The following is an 11,111-nucleotide window of genomic DNA, read 5'->3' as shown; positions in this document are numbered from 1 at the left end:
CGTGATGCTGAATGAGGGTGGAAGAGGTATGCTGCTCTGAGGCAAGAAGTCAAGAGAGAGAGAGAGAGAGAAAAGAAAACAGTCTGCCAAATACATGCATATACAGTGCATATATATATATATACACAAGGCAGAGCCCCACCCTCATTAAAAATTGACCTTTTCAATGATGATTAGCTCATAACCCAAGCTAGGGCACTTTTTTTTTTTTTTTCAAGGAAAGCTTCCTTATTATCTTGATTTATAGACAGTTGGAACAGTCACACCCTGAAACTTATCTATCAAAAGATGTTTTGCATGATAATCCTTTGATTTCTCAGCAAACAGTGGCATGACTATATTTGAGAACAAATAAATCAGGTATAGTAAGAAAAAATTGACATATGTAAAGGATATGTTTTCATGGTGACAGATGATTACTGGAATTAGTGGGGTGATCACATTGTAAGGTATAAAAATGTCGGATATTGTACACCTGAAACTAATATAACTAATATAGTATAGTATATCAAATATACTTAAATAAAAAATCTTTTAAAAGAGTATATTAATGCAGGAAAGTTGAAATCAAAAATAGAAGCAGTGAAGACACTTCTTTAAAATGTATAGCAGTAGCCAACATTAGTAGTTAGCTCTGTAACACCTTGCTTTTCTGGAGTGTGAAGATACTTTAAAATGTTCTATGAAGGCTGGTTAAATGATTAAATTAACCTGGTGGATTATGCAGAGCATTATTATTGCTATTTAGCAGATGAGACAACAGACTCATAAAGATCAAATATATTCTGTTTGGTCACATAGATAATAGTCAGGAAAGCTATTTCTTCAAAATCCTAGGCCTATACTTCTCTTTGAACATATTTTTTCCTTCATTAAGATATACTTTAATAGTTAAAATGAACATTTCTAATGAAAATTCTGATTTTTGCATATTGTCTCATGCCTCTTACAATTATAACCATGATATTCTGTTTAACACAATCCCCTGTACCCACACCTATATATTTCTCTCTATCCTCATAACCAATTTTTTCAATAATACAGGACCAATGATTTCCAATTACGTAGCATTTTCATCTCTATTATGTCATATGGTTCTCACACCAGCTCTCCAGAAGACAGAGTTAAGATAGAGTTCATTCACAAAGGACAAACTCAAAGATTGGAGGAGTTAAGCAAATTCCCCAAAGCAGACAGCTACTGAATGATAGAATCTTGACTAAAACTACATCTTCCAATTTCAGATCTTATGATCTCACAGTAACTGGCTGCATTTGTTTCTATTTTTTTAAGGAATCTCTCTCATTCATATTTTCCATTTTCCAGTATCACCTCTTTTCCTCTGAGTTCTCTAATTTTAGTTTATGCCATTATGAAATTTGAATACTTACACCTCTCTCATATTTCAATGCTTCATTAACATCTGAAATATGTATACTACAATAAAATGCTTTTTGAATGAGATAAATGATATTCTTTCTAAGTTATACTGAAGCATCTCATTAGACTGACCATGTCCTAAGTAGAAAGAAATAAAAACAATGGCTCACAGAATGTTAGAGCCGGTGGGCCCTGAACATGCACCAGGGTCTGTGGTTTTCAAACTTTTCATTGTTGTTCTTTAATTAAAAAATGGAACTTTTCCCCTCTCAAATGTAATTTTATGAGGCAAACAATGAATGAAACAGATTTTTTTTTTAAAGATATCAACTTAAATGGAAGCAAGATAGGGCTCAAGGGTACCTGCATTTCTATCACACACCTCAAGCTTCCATGTCAATTCATTTGAGAATTTCTCATTTAGTCCCCCCCAAAAAAGTCAGTCCACTCAGTGAATCAGATTTCCTGATTCTAGTAGAAGATTCCTTCTGCTCTGCCACACTTTCTCACACCACCATGTGTCAACATGGGATTTCTGCCCCTACTTACTTTTCCAAAGAAAGTAAGGGAGGATCTGACACCTGGACCCTAGACTCAGTTCTCCACTACTTATTGGACACCACTTTCTGGACACCCCATAGCATCTTCAAGGTCAACATGTTCCCCCACAAACCTTGATGCTAAATTCCATTTTAATTTTTTAATTTATTTTTATTTTATTTTATTTTATTTTATTTTATATTTTATTGTATTATATTTATTTTATTTAGGTGAGGCAATCCTTGGTTGACCTCACAGATTGCAAGGACCTTGTCAGCTTACAATCCTTATTTTTTTATTTTTTACGCCTACAGCACCTGGTCTTCCTAGGTGGTCTCCCATCTGAGTACTAACCAGGCCCGACCCTGCTTAGCTTCTAAGATCAGACAGGATTGGGCTTGTTCAGGACGGCATGGCTGTAGATGTTAAATTCCAGTTTTAATAGATTCTCTCCAATTTCATTCTTAATGTTTGTCAGGAGTAACCCAACCCAGGAAAATTTAGGAATTTTCGTTTCCTCTCTGATTTTTATGCTCTCACATTTAATCTCTCACCAACTAGGTTTTGTGTGTATGCTTTACTCTCCAGGAAGAATATAGGTTTTTTTAAAATTTGAGGGTTTTTTTTCCCTCCCTTTTTATTAATTCATAGTCAAAATATAATGGTCTAGAAATCTGCCTCCCATGTTCCTCCCTTTCTGGAAATTCTTGAGAAGGACAGAGAAATTAATCCCATCGATAAACCCTAAGATTACATTTTTCTCTCTTTCGTCACCTACTCAGTCATAAGGATTTAAAAACAGTATATAGAATTATGCGTTATCACAATACACTATCCAAATTAAAAGTCACTTCAAAGAATCTACATCCATTTCTATTACTAGTTGCTTAACAGGGTCAAGGTTTTTGTTTCACAACAAATTGATTGATCGTAATTCTAGGGCAGCCAGTCCTTGATGTGGTAATGTACTGCACATGAATCTCTAGCAATCCCCAATATGGTCCCATGCATAGTAGGTACGAGTTTTGACCAATAAATGTAGATGTACAAAATGATCTATTCCTTCTTTTTCTCTAGATAGAAATATATCTGATTTTGAGCGCTGCATTCTCCCTGAATTTTGGGAGACTTGGTCCCATGCATTATTGGAGTTTATGAAGAAATAAGATGCTTAAGCGGTGCTCAGAAAATGAGAACAGGCCCTCTAGTTTGGACAGTCTTGGTTGCTGCCTGCTGCCTGATGGTAAGAATGAATTAGTCTAGAGGCTGGAAGGATGGACCTTGTAAAACAGAAGAAAAAAAAAATGGTAGAAGGACAGCAGTGAATAGGTTAGGAAGAGGGGACATGCAAGAACAAATTCAAGAAAATTATTCAAAGGTGTAAGAGAAGGAGGACAATGCAAGAATTGAAGCTGAAGAGGTGAACGGAAGCCTTACATGTCAGGAGGACTTTGGAGTTCATGCTGGGCCTAGAGCAGCCATTTAAAGGTTTTAAGCATAATGCCATCAAACTTGGATTTCAGACCTTTACTCTGCCGACACTGGAGAATGCAATGGAAGGGAGACTGAAGCAGGAAGGTCATTTATAAGGCTGTTGTGGTTAATCATGAAAGGATGATGATGGCTTGAACCAAAGAGTTTATCAGATTTGGTGATTAACTCTGTGGAGTACAAAAGAGACAGAGGAAGACAATGCCTAGATTTCAGGTTTGTCTCATTTTTGCTTTGTTTTAAAGCAGTATGGCTGCTTAGTAGGAGTTTTGAAAAAGTTTAAACTGGGGAATTAAACAAATCTGTTTTAAAGAGGTCATTTGGAGATTAAACAAACAAATAAAACAAAAGAGCTAACAAGGATGGACTGAAGCAAGTCTGTTAGGCTATTGAATAAATCCACAGAAGAGAAAAATGGTCTAAAATTCATAAAAGAAGAAAATAAGGCAATATGCAAGAAGTGTCTAGGCTTGAAAGATATTTGTAAGTACTGTAACAGATTGGGCTGGAGCAAGTCAGCACATCAAAATAATTCAGAAGGAGCTCTATGGTCAAATAAAAATTCCAGCAAGGATGACAAATATTTAGACTCTTCAGTTGACAAAGCTTTCCCTCTGTTTTCTCTTCATGTTTGAAGAAAGAGTTACAGTCACATATGATACAGAAGGAACTTTCATTTCAGTACTGGAAAGGAAAAGGGATTTATCTGTGTGATAAGATGTCAAGGAAAAAACAATCTGTCTTGTTATGCTTTTTTCTGTGAGGGAAACAGATATCACCTGTCATTGGTAAAGGAAACAGGGTACGGATGCCACGCCTGACTGGCCCAAGGTCTGGCTGCGATCCAGGCCCACGGCTAGGAATAGGACCTCAGACTTAGAAAATGTGTAAACATAATTCAGATTATCGTATCACGCATGTGTGGCTGAATGCCACTTTAGTACTCTACTATGTGAGGAGCCACACAGTCCCATGGAGAGCGGAAGGAAAGAAGGAGAAAGAGAGGAGAAGGAGAGCATAAGGGGAGAGCAGAAGGGGAGCACAAGAAAGGGGAGCAGGAGAAGTGCATGCAAGACTGAGCGCCCCCATGCAATAGACTGCACTCCCCAATAGAACTGCATTTCCCAACAGAAGTGCGCTCCACGCAATAAAGTTGGTGCCTGGCTTTTCATCCTCATGTTGCCCTTTTGTGCATTCATCCAACTGGGCCTCACACCACCGAACCTCCTGGGGCAGGTCAGCAATACCTTGGACCCTGACACAGGGAGTGTTATTTGAGAACACATTCACTTCATTTACCACACTCTGTGTGCTATGTGAGAATGGCTTCGGTCAAAGTCAACCAAGAAGGTAGCAAGGAATATTGAATCGGGGTAGGTATGTGAGTCTTGTCATGCGCTTTTCTCAGTTTCAAGCACATATTAAGTGTTTAGAAATGTCAACATTTTTTTTTATTGTAATTAGCATAGAATGAGAAGTGTGGTTTGTATTTAAAAGTATAGAAGAGAGCAAAGAGAAGACAATTGAGATACAAAAAAGAAAAAGGGACCGACTCTACTGCTTACTGGTTTACAGCACTCAGGTAAAACCGGACCAATCATCCATTTTTGTAAAGGTAGTTTTATTGGAACATATCCATGTATATTTATTTTCATTTATTTATACAACAGCAGCATTGAGTGGTTGTGATAGAGACTAAATGTCTCACAAGGCCTAAAACATTTTGATTCTTTTTAAAAAAATATGTTCATCCATAGCCTAGACAAGTGCTTCCTGAAGCTTTAAAAGAGAGGGAACACTTCAGGTGAGTTCCCTGAATGAGAAAATAAGGAGTTCGACAGCGGCAAGTTGATGAAAATCTATATTAGGAAAATAGAATCTGAAATATTAATTATAGAGAAATGCATAATATGGGGGAGTGACCAGGAAGACATGATAGAAGTAGCTTTGCCTTCTTTAGTTCTGTTTCAGGATCATTTGTCACTTCCTGGTTTAGAATTTTCTCAAACCTCAGTGAGATGGGTTTGGTTTTTATTTGCCTCCCATCCATCGGGCTACAACTCAAGAAGCAACTCAGAAACTTACTTGATATTTAATGCAGCTATTTTGTTATAACCATTTGACACTGACATTTTATTTTAAATTCACGAGTTTGTGTCTCAAAAAAAAAAAAAATCAACTTTCGCATTTTTTAAAATCCCAAGTGTGTTCAACACTTTCACACTTTTATCCCCAATCTTTGATCCTCAGTCCATTCTCTATTTTCCTTGGCCCTTCTCTCATTCTTGACCTCTGCAACCCACTTTCACTTCACCCTTGACCTTTACTGGGTCCCTAGGCCTTTCTAGATCCCAATGTCTCATCTCATTCTAGACCACCCTATCCTCTACCCTACTCTACCCTAAGCCACATGATTGTCAAGGATTGGTTAAGTCTTAAGTGTGGGATAACAAAGTCTTTGTGTATACCACCTAATCTTCATAACTGTATCCAAAATAATAACAATAATAATAATGAAAGAAATAATTTGTTATTTATGTTTCAATAAAATGTTCAAAGGACGTAACGGAGCAACTACTTCTCAAAAAATAATGTCTTGACCGTGAAAATAGAGTTTCTGGATTTCTTATAGGTAACCAGGAAAGAGATAACAGTCTCACATGCAATAGAATCTCTAAACCCTTTCTGTACATCTCGGAGTTGCCAAAGAAAATAGCAACGTTGTTTTTTTACTTTTTTTTTTTCCTGAAATTTCATGGTTTAAAAATGATTTACAAGCATTCTTTCTTTTTTCTTAAAGATAACATAGAGAAGAAAAAAAGTGTAAGAACCAATTTATTTTTACTCAGTTACAAAGGACAAAGATTACTAAATCCAACTATTACTAAATTGGCCTAGTGACAATTTATTTAAAACAAAAAGGGCAGTGGGAAAAGATGCAAAATTAACTTCCCAAATCCAAGTAGGCCTGCCCTTCCGGGCACAGTTCTTCTGTAGCTGAGAACTTGAACCGTGATGGATTCTCCATAGGCTTTCTTCTGCTAGAGTCTCTTCAGCACCCGACCAGATGCTGAAAGTGAACAGCATATCTTGGCACTGTCACGGGACACCAGGAGCAAGATTCTGAGCATGACAGAGTTATCGGTTGTTTCATCCCACCCTTACTGTCTAATTTAGTAGCCTCTAGCCACATATGGTTACTGAGCACTTAAAATGTGGCTGGTTCAAACTGAGCTGCACTATAAGTATAAAAAACATACCAATGTCAAAGATTTAGTAAAAAAAAAAAAAGTTTGTATTGATTATACTTTGAAATAATATTTTTAATATGTTGGGTTAATTAAAAATATTATTAAAATTAATTTTACTCATTTCTTTTGTAGCTACTAGAAAATTTGAAATTACATATGTGACTCATCTTATATTGCTATTGGACAGGGCTGCTCTAGGGACTTACACAGACATTGGGAACTCTCATTTCCTTAGTCTTCTCCCAGACTATGGGACTAAGGCCCTGACACAGGACATTGTCAAGAGGCAATATGAATGGATATGTGAAATTACTGGTTTGTGTCATGGGATGGGGCCTATGGAACTGAGACATAGTTTTGCTATTCATGGAAACAGAGACACTGGATAGAGTTGCTGGTAAAGGTGACAGATAGTGAAGGTGAGGTTGAGTCATAGCTGATTGGCTTTACATAGCTCTTGGCTACCTAGGAGCCCATATCTCCCTACTTCAGTTCCCAACTATGATGGCAACTTGAATCTGAAGAAAGGGAGCATTTTCTGTCCACCACTGGGTTTAGCAAGACAAAAGGGTAGAGTTTATTAAGCTTCTGTACAAAAACAATTTTCTACTAGCCAGGTAGTGGCAAAGAAGTCCCAAAAAGGGTGTTCTGCTGGGTTTTCTTTTATTGAACAAGTAAATGGACAGACAGCGTTGTGATGAGGAGGTCTGCAGAGCACAGACCAGGTAGAGGTGTCTCTGTGCCCTCCGATCACAGAATCTAGGAGGAGAGAGACGGAGAAGACTGAAAGTCAGTGAGTCCATTCCCCCAACAGCTCTCTATTGTTATCGTTTTTACAGCAAATGAGATGAGCCCTGAAGAATTCTTTATATATGCAGATGGTGAAAGTAGGCAATTCAGGATTATGGCATACATTTTCCCTCATGGCTTTCACCAATCCTTGCATTATTTGTCCTAGAAGAGAAGATGGATAAGTTAGATGTAGAAATTCAGAGACATGGTAGAAATGTGGGCTATATATTTATAGCCATATACCATACCATAGTCAAAGAAATCCATAGATTGCTGCATTCTGCCAAAAACTCAGTTCGAAATCACTTTCACATTTTATTCAATTGAGTCAATGAGCATTTATTAAGCAACTACTATGTACCATCTGTTGAGGTAGATACAAAAATGAACTCTGCTCTTGATTACATGTGACCCTCATGGTAATACAGAGCGATAGGTGTCATTAATATCATTTCACAGAGGAGGAAATTGAGCTTCAGAGAAGGTTAGTGACTTGCCAAGGTCTCACATTTGGTCAGGACTTAAAGCTAATTCCTCCAACACTAATGCTTTTACTCTTATAGTTTGTTTTAGGCCATGAGAATATATTCAGCTATCTTCCTTACCTGACTCATCCAATGCTTGCAAATTCTTTAAATCAACATTTAAACATTAAATCAACATGTTTAAATCAACACTTAAACATTAAATCAACATGTACATTTTTAAAAAAGACCTCAGGAAGTTTTCTTCCATATGACTGCACATCGTCAGGCAGCACCACCTGGAGCCCCTGTAGCACTGTCATTCCAAACTCAAATCCCTCTTTCAGCTTTCACATCAAAATTAAAATTATGAGCTTTCCTTTGTTTTAAGAGTGACAGGCTAGGTCTTGTTAAATCCTTGAAAATCTTCATCGTTGAACTGAGAATAGTCATTTTATTCATCTCACAAAAACAGTATTGAAATTTTCCTTAATATAGGAATTGTCTTCTAAAGTAGCTAATCTTTATTTAATTGAGATAATGCCTTCTCTCAAGCTCCTGGTTAACAGAATCTCCTGACAAGTAAGGGATGATGGCTGAGCATAAGAAATAAAGTTAGAAGATCTAAATTGGACCCCAGATATAATACTGAATAACTCTGATAAATTGCAAGATTTCTCTCAGGCTGACTTTTTTTTTTTTTTTTTTTTTGAAAACTAGAAAAGATAATGACCCCTGCCTTAATCACGGGACTATTGTGAGGATGCAAAAGCAAAAAAATGAACACATAAAACTCTAAACGGGTCTACAGCCATGCCACCCTGAACAAGCCTGATCTCGTCTGATCTCGGAAGCTAAGCACGGTCGGGCCTGGTTAGTTCTTGGATGGGAGACCACCTAGGAAAACCAGGTGCTGTAGGCCTAAAAAATAAAAAACAAGGGATTGTAAGCTGACAAGGTCCTTGCAATCTGTGAGGTCAACCAAGGGTTGCCTCACCTAAAGAAAAGAAAAAAAGTAAAAAAGAACTCTAAATGGTTACGTTAATCTTAGCAGTTATTGTATAATAGAAAGTAATCCTGAGCAAGAAAAAGTATGGGTTCCAGTATCCTCGATCTTTTTTTCCAGGAAAGTTGTGATGGCCTGGCCCTTTACTCTATTCTTGGGATTCCTGACTCTACAGAATCTTCTGTTGAGAAACAATGTTCAGGCAATAGGTTCGGACCTCCAGGATATGCATAAGTAAGAGTGAGCAGAGAAATGCCAAGCCATGACCCACCTGTACCACCTCAGTGTATCTAAAATGGCATCACTGAATCATACAGAGGGAACTGGAACCATGCCCTGGACATCTTTTGTTCTAATGACTTGTTCCATTGGGCAACATCATAAATAATTCCTATCATTAATAATGCTTATTATGTAACTCTAGAAGAAAACACCCAAAAATGAAAAGAAGAAACTCCCTCAGAAACTTTTTGTGCTTAGTCCTGGCAAGATTCTGCATTATTTGAATAGACACATCTTATCAGTATTATCCTATAGCGACTTCCTCATAAAGCAGTTTTTGTCAAGTTGTCTGCATGAGATTGCAGCAAGGTGTGCTTTAAGGTGTGGTCTACAGGACTTGTATAAAGATTATTTTTACCTTACTGTTCTGAGATAGATGTGACCAGATCTGTTTGTGAGATGGGGGGGCAGTATATTCTATTAATAAATAAGGGTCAAACCACTTAGAGTTTATAGGTAATAAAACAGCAAATACCATAGGAAGACTATAGCAGAAGTTCAAACCCTCTTTATGGATGTTTAAAGCAAGACCCAGAGTAGATAGATGGTCTCCTGATTTCGTCCCAGTCCTGCAGCTTCTCTATCTGCCTCCCAGCTGCTAGTGTGAAACCAGAAATACCTAATTTATAGCTCTTGTTATTCCAGTTTCCCATATCAAGGCTTACGAAGTAGCTCTTTTGAACATGGTCTCATCTAGTGTTGCTTAAGATCCTCAGATCTGGTAAAATAGTTTCCAATTCTATTATTGCCAGAGCTTTTTGTGGCAGTGGATAAGAATAAATAATTATTAAATATAATCTATTTATATAATTTAATAATTAAGTATAATTTATTAAATATAACTTACTAAAACATTGTTTGCTTTAGTCGAATAAAAAATATTTTTATAAAAATATATTTTTATTTAACTAAATACAAAATAAATTTATTAAAATTGTTAAAAATAAATAAGCACTGTGCCAGGGTCTGTTTCTCTAAGTTTGTACTTTGGTCTCTTAAGCATAATAATAATAGCGATGGTGAAAATAAATGCCATTAATTTTTAGACACTGCCAAATGCTTAAATGTCAATCTTTATTGAATATTTTTAATAACTCAGTGAGACCTTTAGATAGTTATGTGATTTGCCAAAGGTCTCATGTATGAAGAACGTCAAAAACTGGAATTTGAACTCATATTTATCTGATAACAAAAATCTTTCCCTTATTTGAAAATTCCCAGTTTTTTCCCCATGTTACATATCATCTTGCTAGAGAAGAGATTCTTCAAATGCGATCAGCAGGGAGAATGTCAAACTCAGTAATGTGTGTTAAAACATCCTTGTAGGAATTTAAATTAAAAGGTCAATTTTTCATTTTGGGAGACAGTTTAATACAATGTGAAATTGTTATGCTAGGGACATTGCTACTAAACAATGTATTAATGATCTCAGTAAACAGTAAACATTTTAAAATATTAACTACTATATCATTCTTCCACATATTTCAGCAATTACTTAATTATCTTCACAAAGAAGATGTGACCAGTCTGAGGGGACCTGGCCTAGTGTCACTTCCCTGTCAGAGAAATGCCCATCACCAGTACAAGAGATCAGGAGTAGAACCACCTGGTTCTAACACTGTAACCATGGATGCTAATGTACTTACAGACGCTGGCACGCTGAGAGGGGTTGTTGCCGGGGTGCTAGTCTCCTCACACCTCCCTTCGCTGCGTATGCGTGTATTACTTTGGCGTATTCTGAAACAGAACAGAGTAAGTTTCAAAGATGAGGGAATCCCAAGGATCTATTTGGGTGACATATGAGCATCAAATCAGCATTGAAATTAGAGGTGGGGCCTAGGATCTGCATTCAACTTTTTTTTTTTTCCCCAGTAGGCATCATCCAGGTTTAGTCTCCCTCTTCTG

The 11,111-nt window shown here is 36.8% G+C and overlaps 1 protein-coding gene and 2 pseudogenes across 5 annotated transcripts in view; 1 reads left to right on the top strand and 2 right to left on the bottom strand.

The window, feature by feature from the left end:
* Positions 1–2,225: 2,225 nt before the first annotated feature.
* On the bottom strand, positions 2,226–2,344 carry LOC120581720 (uncharacterized; annotated as a pseudogene).
* A 3,885-nt stretch (positions 2,345–6,229) lies between these two features.
* The window catches only part of SPINK5 (serine peptidase inhibitor Kazal type 5), a 118,253-nt gene continuing 113,371 nt past the window's right edge, over positions 6,230–11,111 (bottom strand). For all 5 annotated transcript variants that reach the window (XM_039836475.1, XM_039836479.1, XM_039836476.1 and 2 more), the window contains 2 exons: positions 10,853–10,943; positions 6,230–7,616 (listed from right to left, as the gene is read on the bottom strand). In XM_039836475.1, coding sequence (XP_039692409.1) covers positions 7,608–7,616; positions 10,853–10,943 — 100 coding nt within the window. In that variant the 3' untranslated portion in view covers positions 6,230–7,607. The remainder of the gene's footprint in view (positions 7,617–10,852; positions 10,944–11,111) is intronic.
* Positions 8,722–8,840, top strand: LOC120581896 (uncharacterized; annotated as a pseudogene).

The sequence above is a fragment of the Pteropus medius genome, unplaced genomic scaffold, assembly GCF_902729225.1.
Source record: "Pteropus medius unplaced genomic scaffold, Ma_sr-lr_union100, whole genome shotgun sequence".
Taxonomy (NCBI): Eukaryota; Metazoa; Chordata; class Mammalia; order Chiroptera; family Pteropodidae; genus Pteropus; species Pteropus medius.
The sequence above is the reverse complement of the archived record's forward strand: the minus strand, read 5'-3'. Positions and strand labels throughout refer to the sequence as shown.